We start from the raw sequence: 17,464 nt of genomic DNA, 5'->3' as shown, positions 1-17,464 counted from the left end.
CCTCACGTGTGTCTGTAGTCCCAATCCGTATCACCTGGGAGGACCAAAAGACATCAGGCTGTGAATTTTACCATCATTGCAGATTACTAGTAGCCTAGGAGCTCTCTGGCAGAAGCAAATACAAATCGTTTCTGGAGAGAGTCACTTTTATTCTGTTTCCAAGTTTTCTACAAGTAATTCTTTCAGGACAGTGGACATGACATTGTTAACAAGAAAACACATGGAAACAAGGTAGTATGGACAAGAATCAAAACAACGGATAACAGAAACAAACTCCAAGACTCCAGCTACCGGGATTATTAGGTACACGTTGTGAAAAACCAAAACCAAAAACAAAACGAAATAAAATTATGTGTGCTCCATCAAGGAAGCAAGAGAAAAGCTAACAAATATCTCCTGGGAACAGAAAGTATAAAAACATGACCTCGTTGATTTGGAAAAGAACAAAGCAATTTCTAAAAATTTCTATCAGTGAGAAAGTTAATAACAGAGACTTGAAAGTGAACAAAGGAACTTCATGATAGATTAAGTAAGAGGAAGAATTAGTGGATTGGAAGATCAGTTGGAGGAATTACCCAAAATGCCCTTTGGAAAAAATACAGACACTCAGCACAGGGCTGGGATGAGGGTATGGCAAACACAGTGCCCAGGGGGCAGGGACTTGAGGAAGAGCCCGCTCTGAGGACAGTGCTCACCCTCAATAATTAGAGCAAAATATATATAACATAAAATGTTTTATTTGAACCATCTGTCAGTGTACGGTTCTGTGGCATGAAGTTCATTCACTTTATTGTGCAACCCCCGCCACCATCCATCTCCAGAACTTTTTCATCTTCCCCAACTGAAACTTGGTGCCCATTAAACACTGACCCTCCCTTCCCTTCTCCCCCCAGTCTCTGGAAACCACCCTTTTACTTTCTTCCTCTATGCATTTGACTACACTAGGTACATCATGTAAGTGGAATCATACGGTATTTGTCTTCACAGGACTGTTTTATTTCACTTAGTGTAATGCTCTCAGAGTTCCTCCATGTTGTAGAATGTGTGAGAATTTCCTTCCCTTTTAAGGGTGAATAAGATCCCATTGTACGCATATACCATATTTTGTGTATCCAATCATCCATCAATGGACACGTGGGCTGCTTCTATCTTGCGACTCTTGTGAACCATGGCGCTATGAACAAGGTTGTGCAAATACGTCTTTGAGTCCCTGATTGTATTGCTTTGGGGATGTGCCCAGAAATAGAAATCGCTGGATTCTATCTTTAATTTTTTTTTTAGGAATTGCCATAACGTTTTCCACAGAGGCTACACCATTTTGCAGTACTATCAGCAATGATCAAGAGTTCCAATTTCTCCACATTCTTACCAACACTTGTTATTCTGTTGTAGTTGGTTTTCTGTGTGTTTTTACTATAGCCATCCTAACAAGTATGATCATGCGCTTATCTTATTAGCCATTTACAGATCTTCTTTTGTGAAGTGTCTATTCCAACTATTTTGCCCATTTTATTGCATTTTTATCTGTTAGTTATTGAAGTGTAGGGGTTCTTTCTATAGCCTGGATATCACACCTTTGTCAAATATGTTTTGCAGACGTTTCCTCCCAGTATTAGGTTTGGCTATTCATTTTTTAAATGGTGTCCTTTGATGAACAAGCATTTAAATTTTGATGAAGCCCAATTGATCAATTCTTCAGAACGAAAGGAGAGAAAAAATGGGACCGGAGCCAGTATTTGAAAAAAATAATGGTTGGTGACTTCCCACACCTGTTGAAAAGACACCAATCCACATATTCAAAAAGCTCATAAATTCTAAGGAAGTAAAAAAATAAATCCACAATTAGGTACATCATAGAGAAACTGCAGAATACCAAAGACAAGGAGAAATCTTAAAAAAAAACGAAGCAAAACAAAATAAAAATACTGAGAGGCAGGGAGAGGGAAATGCAAATTGCCTCAAAGAAACCCCAGGATGACTGTTGACTTCTCGACAGCAAAAATAGCACTCAGAAGATAGAGAAATGTCATTTTCAATATGCTGAAAGAAGTAACTGTCAACCAGGAATTCTGTATTCAGAAAAAAAAAATCTTTCAAGAATGAGGGAGAAACAAACAAAAAGTGAGATATATTGCAACCAACAGAGTCTCATGAAAGACATTGTAAAGACTTTGTGCTTCAGGTAGAAAAAAACGATCCCACTTGGAAAGGATCCATAAAGAGGAAGAAATGGGCAAAGAAAATTATTAATATACAAGTAAATCTAAACTGACAATTATAATACTTTGAGGAAGTTAAAGCCATGACTGATGTATAACAAATGATAATGTCTGGGGGGTTATAATTTTTTTTAATCTTTATTTTTGAGAGAGACAGAGTGCAAGCAGGGGAGGAACAGAGAGAGAGGGAGACACAGATTCTGAAGCAGGCTCCAGGCTCCGAGCTGTCAGCACAGGGCTGGGTGTGGGGCTCGAACTCACAAAACACCGGGACATCATGACGTGAGCGAAAGTCTGACGCTTAATGGACTGAGCCACCCAGGCGCACCTGGGGGTTTAAAAAGATAGACTGAAAATACATGACAAGTCAGGAGGAAGGTAAATTGTTGGAATGACAGTCCTCAGAGGGTCTCATATTGTACCAGGAGAAGTGATTAATTTTAGACTTTGAACAGCCGAATCTAATGGCACAAAATAAAATGGTAGATTTAACCCAAATATGTCAGCAATTACATCAGATACCACATGGGTCAAGTGTTTCAATTAAAAGACAAAATTGTCAAGCTGGAAAAACTACGTAACCATATGCTGTTTATAAGAAATACATATAAAACACCAGGTTTTATATGTTGAAAATAAAAGAATAGAGTCGAGAGTTCCACGTTCAAGTCTTTGCTCTACCACGTTTCCTAATTAATTAATTAACTTATTTATTTATTAATCTATTTATTTATTGAGAGAATGAGAGAGCAGGGGAGAGGGGCAGAGGGAAAGAGAGAGAGAGAGAGAGAGAGAGAGAGAGAGAAAGAGAGAATCCCAAGAAGGCTCCATACTCACTGCAGAGCCCAACTTGGGGCTGGATCCCATGACCCTGGGATCCGGACCTGAGCTGAAATCAAGAGTCGGACACTCAGTCAACTAAGCCACCCAGGCGCCCCTCCCTTTTCCTAATTTATAAACTTAGGCAAGTCATTCAATCTTGAAACCTCACCTTTATCATTTATGAAAGTGGAACCGTACTCTCTACTCTAGCTACCTTATAAACTCAAATGAGTTCATGCATTTGAAGGTGCTTCATATAGCATAAGACACAATATTAGCATAAGAGCTGCAGGACCTATTATAATGAATTACTAATGTAGGGGCACCTGGGGGGCTCCCTCCGTTAAGTGTCCGACCTCGACTCATGTAAGAATCTCCAGTTCATGAGTTCGAGCCCCGCGTCGGGCTCTGTGCCGGCAGCTAAGAGCCTGGAGCCTGCTTCGGATTCTGTGTCTCCTTCTCTCCCTCCCCTTCCAATGGCTCTCACTCTGTCTCTCCCTCAAAAATAAACATCAGAAAATTTAAAAAAAATTAATTATTGATGTTAATATAACTTAATTGTTATAGGGCCTCTTAGGTACCATAGTGGGTCAAATTGTTGCTGCCTATTTTGGGCTGAATTGTGTATCCTCACTCATTCATATGTTGAAGTCCTAACACACCCAGTACCTCCGAATGTGACTGTATTTGGAGATGGTGTCTTTATTTTTATTTTTTTTAATGTTTATTTTTGAGAGAGAGAGATAGAATGTGAGCGGAGGAGGGGCAGAGAGCGAGGGAAACACAGAATCCGAAGCAGCCTCCAGGCTCCGAGCAGTCAGCACAGAGCCTGACGCGGGGCTCGAACCCATGAACCGTGAGATCATGACCTGAGCTGAAGTCAGACACTTAACGGACTGAGCCACGCAGGGGCCCCTGAAGATGGGGGTCTTTAAAGAGATAATTAAATTAAAATGAAGTCATTAAGGTGGACACTAAATCCAACATAACTGGTGTTCTCTAAGGAGGAAATTTGGACCCAGACATGGAAAGAGGGAGGATGAAATGAAGACACAGGAAGAAGATGGCCATCTACAAGCCAAGGAGAGAGAAACCAATCCCCACCGCCACCCTGACCTTGAACTTGTAGCTTCCAGAACCGTGAAGAAGGCAATTCCTGTTGTTCCAAGTCACCTACTTCGTGGTAACTTGTTACAGCAGCCACAAGAGCCCAACATAGGTACCGTGAAGGAACTGAGGACACGGTGTGATGAGGATCCAAGGGTGTCACAGCTGTCCCTTGACCCATGCTATAATCTGCCGTTCCTGAGGCCAGCTGTGGTGACCAGCAACTCTGCACAATGATGAGGCTTAAGAAACTCCAATCGTTATCACATAAAAGGCAATCCTGATTCTATTGACACATATGAGAACCACCAATGTCCTCTTTGCACCTTCCCCGATCTTTTACTCGCTCACTAATCACCCCCAGGACCTGTTCAACGTCAGGATAAGCCATTAAGAAACTGATAATGGGGGAAGGGTCACTTAGAGGTCTCAGGGCTTATCATCGGCTTACGGTAATTACACAAAAGAACTATGACATCTCCATGGTGCTAAAATGGATGCCTTCCAAAGGACAGTGCAGGGCAGGAAGGAAATGAAAGTGACAGAAGCGAGACGAAGAGGAGAAGGAGGCAGTCAGGTAGGCAGGCTGACCACACAAATGCCCACATGGCCGTGCCGGTCTGGTGACATGAGCCCCTCCCCACCTCCCGCCCTCGGGGCTGAGGCACCCCCAGGTAAGGGGCCGTGCTACTCTGTGTCCCCAACACCACAGGCAGGACAACCTGCTTGAGCACCATGAGGGATGTGTATCCCCATAAGAACCATATTTGGAACCCATCGAGCCTTGTCGGAAAACAATGGGAGGGAAGCCAGCCTCATGGTGGCAATTGACTGAACAGGCAACAAAACAGCCACTGCGTCCACAGCATCTGATGGCTCCCAGTGTGGCGTGTGCCGGCCTCCCTCACAGCCCACAGAGCGGCTCCAACAGCCTTCGTGGTGATCACAGTCAAGGCATAAGGTGCCTGGCGATCCTGGGGATCAGGGCCCCAAACGCGTAAGGATGGGACCATATCTTAGCCCTCTCTGTACCCCTTGCACATGGTACGTGGGCAATAAAATATTTTATTAACCTTTGGTGGGTTCTACGACATCTGGGGTGATGGGTCACGGGACAGATGCAGCTGGGAGGGACCCTGATATTCCCCGGTCTAATTCGAGCTTCCAAAGGTTTAAGTGATAGAGCCTAGCATGTGCCGTGGTACTGACTACTTTCAATTCTCTCTCTCAGCCTTAATCTTTTTTTTTTTAAGTTTATTTATTTATTTTGAGAGAGAGACAGAGACAGAGACAGCGTGAACGGGGGGGGGGGGGGCAGGGAGAGAGGGAGACAGACAATCCCAAGCAGGCTCCACACTGTGGAGACTGACGGGGGGCTCAAACCCACAAAACCGTGCCATCGTGACCTGAGCTAAAATCCAGGGTCAGACGCTTAACTGACGGAGCCTCCCAGGCGCCCTCATCCCTCATTTCAATCCCGACACACTCTCTCTGCCCATTTTCTTCTCTATTCCTTCCTTCTTCGACAGAACACTGGTAACACAGATTCAGCGAAAACAAATTGGTGGCAATTTACCAAGGTTTGTGAGAAGGAAATAAGATCCCCGATAAGCCTACTGCCAAGTCTAGGGAAACACACCAAAAGCAACGGGGGGTGGGGTGGGGGGTGGATTCTTTGCTGCTTTCAATTCTTTCACTGCTCCAGCGATGGATTCCCCGAGATGGCTTTTCGGTGGGGAATCAGATGTAACATTATTCACTCTAGCGCTAAGGGTATTGCCACCACACAGGGACTTTTCGACTGTTACTACTACAGACACTCATAGAGCTGCTGGGAATAGTTCTTTCTCCCCTCACCCAGCACAGACATTTGTATACGCTCTAGATATATATTCTCAACAGACTCATTCTTTATTACACCACACCCACCACTCTCTTTCAGGACAAACATAGGTAATACGACCTGATAGGAAAGTACAGAACGCCAATAAAATGCCTGTTTTTTGTTTTTTTGTTTGTTTGTTTGTTTGTTAGAAGTGTCAGTAAAGGAAAGGTAATTTTTAGATTTGACACATTCCCAGTGAAAACACACAATTGATAGTTTTTGCACGTTTTGTCCATAGAAATGTCAGAGGCAATGCATGAGGAAATGTTACCAGATTATATCGAAAACTTCTGTGAATCCTAAATGATCATGAGCTATGTAATGATTATGATCACCGGGAAAATGTGTTGTTACCCCCTTACACACCTTACTGAAGTCTTAATTAAGTGATGTTGGGTTTTGGTTAAAAAACACTTAACATGAGCATCGGGCTCTCTGCTGTCAGCACAGAGCCCACTTTGGACCCTCTGTCTTCCTCTCTCTCTGCCTGTCTCCCACTCGTGCTCGCTCTCTCTCTCTCTCAGAAACAAATCTTTTTTAAATTAAAAAAACCAACAACATGACAATTAGCTAACTCTTGTAATTCTGACATTTTTTCCAGGCTGCCGGCTACATGATTATGCGGGCTGTGTGTGTGTTTTGTTTGATCATATATGCCTATGTATATTTACTGTTATCAGTAAAACCTAGATTCCTCTGAGAGACTAGGATGTAGCCCATTTTAAACATCTATCCACCCTTGGTGGGCAATAACACATAGTATCATATGCTTGTTTTATTAACATTTTAAATTCTACCGAATTATTGATTTTCTTGATCTCTGCATTTGGCAGTCATTCCCACCTTCGAGGCCTCAAGGATTTCAGAACCTTTTCAAAAAGGAAAGGAGAGAATGAATAAACACATGGCTATGTGGCATATAACATTGCATATTGTTAATTCTACTTATAAGCCTATCTCCAAAAGAGTTTATTACCTGCCTTGAGTCAAAATCGATTTTATTTAGGTACCACCGTCCTTGGTAATCTTGACTAGAAGCCATTAAGGTAGTTCTGTTTTTGTTTTAAAGAAGACGGCTGTGCTGTCCCATAGAAATTCCTACTCTGTTAGTATATTTCGTGCCTTTTGGAACATTGCGAGTGCTGGGAAGGAGGGCGGTCGTCTTCCTTCTTCCTTGTTTACTCCTCTTCACTACTCCCGCTCCACTGGCACCAGTGCCAGTGCCAGTCTCAGCTCCACTCGCCGCAGACCCCTCCTTGCTGGGCTGCCCTCCGTGCCCGGCCCAGCCCTGCACGCGCCGCCCTTTCTGGAAAGCGCATGTGTCCCTTACCTTCCTCCCACCTCTGGGCGGCGCTCCTCCCCAGCCCCCACCCTGGAAGAGGCACTTCCGTCGCCTTGGCACCAAGCAAAGGACTTCCCAGTCGGGAAGAGAAGTGACCGCCTTCCCTTGCAGATGAAAGCTGGTTCATTAAATGCAGCGCACCACTTTTTCAGTTAGATCTCCAGATGCAGTAGGGAAGGCCGATCCCTTAAGGTGGGACGGAAATGCGCTCTGAGGGGCGGCTCCCGGCGCCAGCACCGTGGACAGCGCCCGCCGCCGGCCGCTGGCCAGAGCCACCCGCCCGCCGGCGGCCACCCCAGAGCCCGCGGTGGGAGAGATGGCCTCGCCACCTACCAGAGGGGCGGGCCTGCCAGTGTTTGGGAACGGATCTGATCCAGAGGGGGAGACCGCGAGCAAGGGAAGACTTAACTAAGGCGTCGCAAGGAGCGCGCTCATTCCGAGTATTGTGAAAAGTCACGCAGGAAGGTGGGGGTCCCTCTTCCTCCCTTGCCCCCTGCGACTCCCCCCGCCCCGGCAAATAAACACAAGGAACAACTTTACGCAACAGACAGAATGGCTGAGTTTAATGCTTCAAGTTTTCCATTTCCTTCCACAGGGCTTTGTTTTAAAAATAACAAAATGAGGTAAATAAGTTAATGTATGTACACGTTATAAACATTGTGTCGGATTGCGGCTGCGGCAACTCAAGTTGTTAGAGACGGAGTTGCTGCGCGGTGACTCGAGGTCAGCCACCTGCAACCTGAGCAGATTTGTCGTCCTGAGGAGAATTCGCACGCTGTTGGTGGAATGGGGTCTAGAAGCATTTGCGGTGGACGATGGAGGGGCCAGCCTCGTCGTACTCCTGCTTGGTGATCCACATCTGCTGGAAGGTGGACAGCGAGGCCAGGATGGAGCCGCCGATCCACACCGAGTACTTGCGCTCAGGCGGGGCGATGATCTGTAAGACAGGGAGCGCGTCAGGCCGGCGAGGGCCGCACCCCGGGGCCCACCCGCGGGCAGGGGGCGCGGGCCGCCGCCAACCTTGATCTTCATGGTGCTGGGGGCCAGCGCCGTGATCTCCTTCTGCATGCGGTCAGCGATACCCGGGTACATGGTGGTGCCCCCCGACATGACGTTGTTGGCGTACAGGTCCTTCCTGATGTCGATGTCGCACTTCATGATGCTGTTGTAGGTGGTCTCGTGGATGCCCGCCGACTCCATGCCTGGGGGCCGCAGGGAGGAGCGTGAGCCGGCGGGTGCGAGCCGGGGACCGGGCGGGGCCCCGGGGCTCCCGGGGAGGCCGGCGAGCGGGACTCACCGATGAAGGAGGGCTGGAAGAGCGTCTCCGGGCAACGGAAGCGCTCGTTACCGATGGTGATGACCTGTCCGTCGGGCAGCTCGTAGCTCTTCTCCAGGGAGGAGGAGGAGGCGGCCGTCGCCATCTCGTTCTCGAAGTCCAGGGCCACGTAGCACAGCTTCTCCTTGATGTCGCGCACGATCTCGCGCTCAGCTGTGGGGGGGCAGGGGCAGGAGAGGCGCCCTCAGCGCAGGGCCCCGGGGCCCGCGCGCCACCCCGCCCGCCCGGGGAGCCCGGAGCGCCGCGCACCTGTGGTCACGAAGGAGTAGCCGCGCTCAGTGAGGATCTTCATCAGGTAGTCGGTGAGGTCGCGGCCGGCCAAGTCCAGGCGCATGATGGCGTGCGGCAGGGCGTAGCCCTCATAGATGGGCACGTTGTGGGTGACGCCGTCGCCGGAGTCGAGCACGATGCCTGCGCGGGGGGCGGGGCGGGGCACACGGCGGGGGTGAGCGCGCGCCCCCGAGGCCGGGCGCGGGCGCGCGCGGCGGGCGGGAGCGGGGGAGCGGGGCGGCCCCGCGCGCACTCACCGGTGGTACGGCCGGAGGCGTAGAGGGACAGCACGGCCTGGATGGCCACGTACATGGCGGGCACGTTGAAGGTCTCAAACATGATCTGGGTCATCTTCTCGCGGTTGGCCTTGGGGTTGAGGGGGGCCTCGGTGAGCAGGGTGGGGTGCTCCTCGGGGGCCACGCGGAGCTCGTTGTAGAAGGTGTGGTGCCAGATCTTCTCCATGTCGTCCCAGTTGGTGATGATGCCGTGCTCAATGGGGTACTTCAGGGTCAGGATGCCTCTCTTGCTCTGCGCCTCGTCGCCCACGTAGGAATCTTTCTGACCCATACCTACCATGACGCCCTGCGGAGCGGGGACACCACGCCCACGTTACGGCGACTCCCGCGACCGCGGCTGGCCTACGCGGGGGGGTTGGGGGAGGACCCCCGCCCGGCTCCCTCCGCGGACGGGCAGCCTGACCTGGTGGCGAGGGCGGCCCACGATGGAAGGGAACACGGCCCTAGGGGCGTCGTCGCCGGCGAAGCCGGCTTTCACCAGGCCGGAGCCATTGTCGCACACGAGGGCGGTGGTCTCGTCTTCGTCACACATGGTGTCTGGTTTCTGTAAAGGACAAGAAGGCCGTGGAGACGCACGACGCGACGGCGCAGGAGTCCCCGACGGCCCGAGCGCCCTCCCTTCCCGGGGACCGACGGACGTCCCCAGCCCCGAGCCGCGCGCCGCCGGCCAGGGGAACGGCCAAGGGCATCCTGGCGGGCTTCACTCCCCGGGCTCAGGGCCGCGCTGCGGAGAATCTCGGAGAATTTCTCCACCCCGGGATCCCCGGCACAGTGTCCGCCCGGACACCTCTGCCTTCGCTGCAGGCTACCTGACGCAGGAGCCGGGCGCTGGCGCCCCAGGCCTCGGCGCCTCGGCGGCCTCGTCTGGGCGGTCGAGGCGGGCGATACCTGCTCGCCGGGCGAGCGTGGGGGCCGAAGGAGATGCCCGTGGGAAGGGCTTTGGTGCTCCGTGCAGAGAGGGGTGGCCCATTCCGGACCCCCACGACATTCCAACCTCAGAACAGAGGCACCGTTTCGCCTGATGGCGACCCCAGAGAATTGCGGCCCTTGCTGCTCTCGGGCTCCGGCCTTCCTCGGGAAGGCATTGCCCTTGGGACGACTAAAGCAAAACCTCTAATCCACCCGGCACATACGGAACGCCAGGTAAAGGAGCCCAAAGGGGCTGGGGATAAATTTGGAGATGTTTCCCAAAGCTGATGGCCTCGGCCCTCCTCTATAAAGCGCGTGTGGCTCTGAGGACCCAGCCACGGGGTGGGCGGGCAGAAAGCAGGCCTTGGGGCTGATCGGGTGAGTCGGTTGGGTTCTACCCCGGAGTTCTCCAGGCTTCCCTCGGTGGTCCCCTGTCACCTTGTCCCCCTGTCCTATTGTTCTCCTGTCCCCGGCCCCCTCCCCCACTCCCGCCCTACCTGGGCGGGTGGCTACACCTGCTGCTCTCCGGCTCGGGCCCTGGTCGCCGCGGGAGGGAAGCGAGGCTTCTCTCGGCGCTGTCCGCTGCGGTGGCCGCTGGTCCTCGCGCTCAGGTTTTATATAGCCCGCGGGCGCTCCCCCCCGCGCCGCCCCGCAGGAATGTCGCTCCCCTTCTCGAGCCATATTTGGGTGTTGGGCACTGGAGCCCCGTCCCCCAGCCGGCTCGCGGCCTGGGTCCCCGCCCGGGTCCCCTGCGCTGACCAAAGAAGGAGCGGCCTGGCCCGAGCCCAGGTAACGCGGGCCGGGCCGTATATGGAGTGTCTCCCCGGCCGGTCGGCCCCTCCCGACCCGGCCCAGTTGCCCGCCCGAGGGGATGGGGTGGGGCGAGGGTCACCGCGAGCGCCAGTGGGTGCGCGTGTGCGCCTGCGCTCCCGGAGCTGCACCTGTCCGCAAGGCCTCCCCACCCTGTCCGCTCTGCTCGCACAGGGCGCTCCGGAGGGTGCCTCCCACATTTCATCCCTTCTTTGGGTTTACTCAGACCCTCAGAGCCCCAAGTGAGGCTACAGGGAGGAGGGAGCCGTGTCCCACTGGTGGGACAAGAGAGGATGGGAGAAGCGGTCAGAGGAAGGGAAGGAAGGCGTCCCAGGAAGGGAAGGAAGGCGACCCCCGCTCCCCGGTGAACTTCGCCTCTCCCTTCCCACCCCTGAGCTCCCCGATTCGGAGGGCTGACCCGCCCCCACCGCGGAGAGGGCCACCGGCGGCGGGAGGGCGCGCAGCTGTCGCGGGCCAGACAGCTGGCGGCGGGAGGAGAGGGCAGAGAGGCAGGGAGGAGGAGGAGGAGGAGGGCTCCCGGGGACAGGCCCGGGCGGCGGCCCTGGCCGCGCCAGGCACAACGCCAGGGCAGCCGGAGCTGTTCCTCTCAGTGACACGCAGCGCACTCGGGTGTTCGTGAAGGGAGTGAATTTGGTGGTGCTGGTGGTGGGTGTTCTCTTCCTCCCGGACTGAACCTGCCCCAGGTTGGGTGGGCTGGGCTGAGCCCCCAAACCCCCACCTCCCTGGTGGGACTAAGAGTGTCCCTGTCCTGGGGCTGAAAGGCAGGGGTCACAACTCCCCACCCGGTGGTGGAATGGGCGAAGCGCCCTTACTAAATGAGACCTTGCTCGACCTTCCTCCCAGTAAAGAGGACAAGGACATTGCACTCTAGGATGGGTAGCAATTTTTCCTTCTGCAAAGGCTGAACAAACTCATCTTTCTATTTAGAGGGTGCAGCCTTGCCAAGGCCAGGCCGCTTCCCAGTCCACCTTGGAGCAACTCACCCTCTACCAGAGCCTGCTGAAGCGGTTCTATTTATACCACTGATACATGGGGATATGCCTTTCAGATTTTCTAGAAGGATTTGGATCTACTTATGGTAAGGTGGAGCGAGGGTCAGAAGAGGTTATCCAGTCGGTGCCGGACTCGCATTTTCGGCAGGGGTGGGGGTGGGGGTGGGGGTTGGGGAACAAGCGCAGTCCTAACCCTGCCATCGAAGGCAGAAGGAGAGACCGTTTTCTGTGATGAACTCAGTGACATGCTTGGAGCGGGTACATCGGTGCTGTGGTGCCAGCGCGAATGGAACCATTCATTTTTCTGATGTGCTTAAGTGTTCCCAAAATAGTTGCAGTTCGCATTTGGTCGTGGAGCTGGGCAAGGGGGACAGGTGTGGATTCCCCGGAGGACGGATATAAAGGCACATGTAACCCTCCCCAGTAGCCCACATCATGGCAGCTCTTCCTAAACCATCAAAGTCCATTAAAAAATGAAGTTTGTTTAGCAGGGGGCCTATGTCGGGAGTATGAAGAGTCAGCTAAAAGCTGCTGTAGTTTCTTTCACATGTGGCTTTTTCAGTTGTTGCAGAGAACGAGTGAGTAACAGACAGAGCTACGTGTCCTTTTTAATACCTTCTGTCCTGCTGTCAGTGGGTAGTGAAGATGCTAGGAAGGAAACAAACAAAAAGACGCCCCCCCCCCCAAAAAAAAAAAAAAACAAATATCCAAAAAAAACCTGCAAATGCACTGTATGCACAATTTTGAGGGGTAAAGCTTAAATTCTGGCCTGAAAGTAGCAAGGATACCTAAGAATTTGTTGCCTTTTTAAAAAGGGGAACTGGGCTGCCAGTATCTTCCAAACCTCTTGCTCAGTGTGCTTCCTCTCTCTCCTACAGCAAGCTTTTCTGAGCCCGGAGTCTATCGGTGTCAAAGACACGTGAAAAGCTATAAAGAAAACCCAAGGGAAGGAAACCTCGGGAGCTGGGGCCCGAGAACACAGGGCCGGACATCTGCTCTCCGTCCACGGTTGGGGCTGTTTAAATGGTCTCTTGACGGGTCACCACGGGGCCACCCAATCCCATCCTGGTCTTGTTGAGTTCTCATTGGCCTAGGGAATAGACCTAACGGGTGAGTGGAAAGGCCACCTCCATACATGTACGGTTTTGGGGAACACAGCAGTGCTCTGCTCTCGCCTAGTAAGCGGGTGGCTGCCCGCGTAGCCTTTTGAGAACTATCGCCAAGTAAAGCTCAGCCACGGAGGGAATGCTTGACAGAGAGCGTCGGCTTCTAAGTTTTCCCCGGCTCTTGACACTCTGACGGGGCCTTGGGCTGCCGCTCAGCTGTCTTCTCCAGAGCCCTGTCCCCTCAGTTCCTCACTCATCTGTGAGCCACCTTGCTGCGTCTCAGCCTCCCATTGTTATTTCCTGATTCAAATACGAATTCATAGAACGCTTTACGTGCTTTCACATGGTTCCCTTGGATGCTTGTAACTATTCTGAGGGAAATAAGACCCGTACTAGTCATGCCATTCAATGTTAAAACTCAGTTAAAACTCAGAATAAGGCTCAGTGAGTCAGACCACAGGGCCCCCGGGGTCCCACAGCTGGGGCTTGGGCGACTCCCCCTCCCACCAGGAGCACCTTTCTCCCTTCCTTCAATCCTCCCCAAAACTTGGTTTCCTTCTGGAAATGTAAAAGATCCTCAAGGGATCTTTTCCAACAGGAGCCAAGGACATCCAGAAATGAAGTCACGGCTTCTGCCCTGGAAGTGACGGCTTCCGTCACCTCTCGTTCTGCCCCCACTACCTCCTAATATCTGGCATAAGAACCTGGTGAAAAATCTGCACTTGGCATTTCTGGGTATGCCCCTCACCCCTTCTGAATGGCTCTGTGGCCTTGGGCAGGTCATTTCAAGAAAGACTCTGTATTCTCAACTGAGGGTACTACCTACTCCTTAAGACTGACTTGGACAGAAGTGCCTGGGACAGAAGTGCTCCATAAATAGTACAATATCTTTCTTCTGAGTGTCTGGAGGAGGTGGGGGGGGGGTGGTGAGGTGGGTAGGTGAGCAAAGGACATTCAAAATGATTATAACTGTTCACTAAACGTGTATAAGCATCATCACAAACTGAACAGAAAAAGTCATGTAATTTTAAAGGAACTTGGAGCGCACAAAGATTTTTGTAGAAAGATTTATTCTATTATTTAAAATGGCAAAAAAAAAACCCCCAAAAAACAAAACCCAACCCAAACCCAAACCATGAACTCAAATGTTAAGATCATTAAGAAGGGAGAACTGTTAAATAAACCATGGCATAGCCATGTGGTAAAGCGTCAGGCACTCATTAGAAAATTGTATCTTGAAAAATCATGCATTCTCAAAGGGGGGAAACTGTTTCTTGGGGGGGGGGGGTGAAAAAAACTTAGATATTACAATGATTTGTGGCCTCCAAAGGCATAGTACATTATGTGTGTGTGTGTATGTCTGTCTATCTATCTATCTATCTATCTATCTGCAGTATTAAATTTTCATGGAGGGATGGGGGTGGAGTGATTAGGGCAAAAGTGTCTAAAAAGATCCCTTAGGGATGCCAATGGGAAAAAGGTTGGGAAACATTGGATTAAGGATATATGGAGATGCTCATAATATACATTGGGTTATAAAGTATGGACAGTCCCACATAGTCTAAGATACATTTCTTTTTTTTTTTTTTTTTTTTTTTAAGTTTATTTAAGTAATCTCTACACCCAACATGGAGCTCGAACTCATGACGCCGAGATCCAGAGATGCACGCTCTTCCAACAGAGCCAGCCAGGTGCCTCTAAAATGCATTCTAAGCTGGTAACTGAAATGATTTCTGGCTGGTGGTATTACGGGGGTTTATGTTCTTCCACATACTTTAAAAAAAAAATAGGTTTTACATTTTCTACAGCTTTTCATAATTTTAGAATTACACAAAATTATTTTTTAAAATTGCATTTTTGTATTTAATGAGTGGATTTTACATAGGAGTACGTAAAACTACTTTCTCTTCAGGCATTCTCCAATAAAAGGTCCAGGGATAAAAAGGTGGGACTACCTTTTTCTGTAGTTATCAGCCTCAAGATTTACAAGTGTGATGGATCACAAGAGATCAAGGGGGAGCCTGACGACATTGTGACGTGGCTTTCCGTCTGTTCCCGCTACTAGAGAGAGCGATCCACCTCGAAGGGGAAATGTGCCGTGTGCCCTTCGCGCGGGCCTCGTGCGCTTGGGGGGTGACAGACTTCAGCATTTTGATTCGGACCCCAAAGTCAAAGAAAGAATCCGATTTCGAGGGCTTCTTCAAAAACAAAATCCCTGTGACAGAGGGTGTCTGTAGCCTTTTACTTCGCTAAGGGTTTCAGCAAGTCCCTTACGTGTATCTCAGGTTCTACCTTCACCCTTGATACATTCACAAAGTCTTAAAACGAAACATACCAGAGCACGAAGCTGGCTGCTATCAAAAACTGCGTTGCTTCATGTAATTGAGGCTGCAAACTGTGACTTTCAGAAGAGCAAAGACAGGAGTGAAAAAAACCCCTTCCCAAGGCAGTAATGTTCTCTTTCCTTAGAAAACATGCTCACCTTTATAATGTGCCTTTATTACTCAATTTATACAAAAATCAGTAATTCTTTGATAAAGACTACACTGTGAAACAACTTTTTAAAATTTAGAAAAGTTACTTAAAACCTTCGACCTTAATTTTATTAATTTTAAAAAACCCAACCATTTTGGTGCCAGGCTAAGAGACAGAGCTAGAAGAGTGAGGCTTCTCCTCCCTCAACATAAGACAACTACGCATTACACCGTGAGAGCAGTAATCTGACATCAGGCAATCAATGGGGCCAGGGTCACCGTCAGACTGGCTTTCCTGTCACATTAGGGATACTTAGATTTGTGGTAGCATGTGAAGGGGGCACCATCTTGTGTTCCCAGAGCACACGAGTATCTAAAAAGGATCATACGGGCAAGAACCGTTAATGTCTATGTAAAAGCAAAGCCTCGGCTTAGAACACAAGAGTTCAACCATCTCTTCCCTGCCACCTGACAAGTTCTTCCGACCTTCCCTTAGCACCGCACCCTTCCATATACTCCTAACCGGGACCCTCATGCTGTCCCAGCACACAAGCTGCAAACAGAAAAAGACAAGACTGCTAGTGTCTTTCCTCTGGTTATTAATGTAACGAGCTCCATTAACCTGTTCTTGCCAACATGTTCAAAGACTGGATTTGAAGCCTAGAGGGGAAGAGGGCATGGGAAGAGAGGCACGGTGGCCGCACTTTGTGAAACCAGGCACCGGACTCTTTACCATATTTAACTTCTGACCTTTTCAGCTGTTGGAGCGCGCTGTTTAGTGAGCATTCAACTGGGCCAGAATCTGAATATGCCAGCAACACCCTGTGCAACCTCTAGTCTTTATTTAAAGCTGAGAAAAACTGAGTAATGACACTAGTCAGAACAATGAAGCTCTGAGAGCCACTACTTTTCAGTAAATCAGATGCCGTGTTAAGAAAACCCATAACGGCTTCTAGCGTAACACATGCTCTATGTTAGCCAGACTGTGGCAAAGCAGGAATTCAGTGTAAATCACCTTGAAAATACAGCTTGAATCCTCACACTGAAAGGCCATAACTAACTTTAATACTACAAATTTACCATATGGTAACTTGCAGGCAGGTTACCACTTAAGTGTTTTACTCACTACTCTAATACTCTGTTTACATGGAAATGTATAGTATTTTCCCAGTGAATTAAGCAGTTCTCAAACTCACAGGAATTATGCCCACTTGTTTTGTCTTTCGGTCCTACAGCAAGTCACCAAATCTGACATCTGTCTTCCTGGACATTTCGCAGCAGCCCTAACCCAAACGGATACCAGACTCCCAATTCTCCTCCGTGCACAGTCTCCAGAGCGACAGCAATCTCAGAGACAATCAGTGCAATCCTGTCATGTTCAGAGTTATAGGGACTGAGGCCTAAAAGTGCTTTGTGCAAACAAACAGCCACAACTAGAACAAGAACTCCAGAGCCCTTGATGGAATGAGAAGGGTAGCCAGCAGGGAAATAACAGGTGATGAATCGATGGCAAAAGGAGAAAAGATCTTGTAACTAAAAAACAAAAAACTACAGTCACACGGCCGTTTCCAAATAAAGTACAAAAAATTCAGTAATTCATGTTATAAAACTGTACAAACTTTTAGATATTTAAGGTCTACGATTTTTCTAAGGACGAGCCTGTACAAATTGTTAGCAGCAGTGACCATTTTCAGAAGTTACACTTGTCCGCGGACATAATATTCATAGTTCGCTTTCAAAACAAACTCAAAGTAAGGATTAGACTTGAGGCTCCCAAGCTGGTCTGCCTGTAGGAGGTCTTTCACCTCTGGCAGGTATTCACTGAGCTGAATGCCTATAAACACAAACACAGAAAGTCCTTTTTTACTTTGATAA

The 17,464-nt window shown here is 49.8% G+C and overlaps 2 protein-coding genes across 3 annotated transcripts in view; both read right to left on the bottom strand.

The window, feature by feature from the left end:
* Positions 1–7,910: 7,910 nt before the first annotated feature.
* ACTA1 (actin alpha 1, skeletal muscle) lies at positions 7,911–10,786 on the bottom strand. The gene is made up of 7 exons (XM_049645068.1): positions 10,684–10,786; positions 9,681–9,821; positions 9,239–9,563; positions 8,961–9,122; positions 8,673–8,864; positions 8,396–8,577; positions 7,911–8,312 (listed from the first exon to the last, which is right to left on the bottom strand). The coding sequence occupies exons 2-7, from the start codon at positions 9,807–9,809 to the stop codon at positions 8,169–8,171; spliced, it is 1,134 nt and encodes a 377-aa protein (XP_049501025.1). The 5' UTR covers positions 9,810–9,821; positions 10,684–10,786; the 3' UTR covers positions 7,911–8,168.
* Positions 10,787–14,166: 3,380 nt separating this feature from the next.
* Positions 14,167–17,464, bottom strand: part of NUP133 (nucleoporin 133) — a 58,009-nt gene continuing 54,711 nt past the window's right edge. Inside the window, exon 26 of one of the 2 annotated variants that reach the window (XM_049645065.1) lies at positions 14,167–17,423. In XM_049645065.1, the coding sequence (XP_049501022.1) occupies positions 17,287–17,423 (137 nt within the window). In that variant the 3' untranslated portion in view covers positions 14,167–17,286. The remainder of the gene's footprint in view (positions 17,424–17,464) is intronic. The other variant, XM_049645066.1, reaches the window with a different exon arrangement.

Source organism: Panthera uncia, chromosome D2 (genome assembly GCF_023721935.1).
Source record: "Panthera uncia isolate 11264 chromosome D2, Puncia_PCG_1.0, whole genome shotgun sequence".
Taxonomy (NCBI): domain Eukaryota; kingdom Metazoa; phylum Chordata; class Mammalia; order Carnivora; family Felidae; genus Panthera; species Panthera uncia.
Note: the sequence above shows the minus strand (reverse complement) of the source record. Positions and strands in the feature narration are given on the sequence as shown.

What these genes read in the sequence shown, in the direction of transcription:
- ACTA1 (XM_049645068.1), bottom strand. Translation starts at nt 9,809, where the DNA reads ATGTGTGACGAAGACGAGACCACCGCCCTCGTGTGCGACAATGGCTCC. An exon ending in TGGGCCGCCCTCGCCACCAG is followed by an intron (nt 9,564 to 9,680) that starts GTCAGGCTGCCC and finishes CCCGCTCCGCAG; the next exon opens with GGCGTCATGGTAGGTATGGG. An exon ending in CTTCCAGCCCTCCTTCATCG is followed by an intron (nt 8,578 to 8,672) that starts GTGAGTCCCGCT and finishes TGCGGCCCCCAG; the next exon opens with GCATGGAGTCGGCGGGCATC.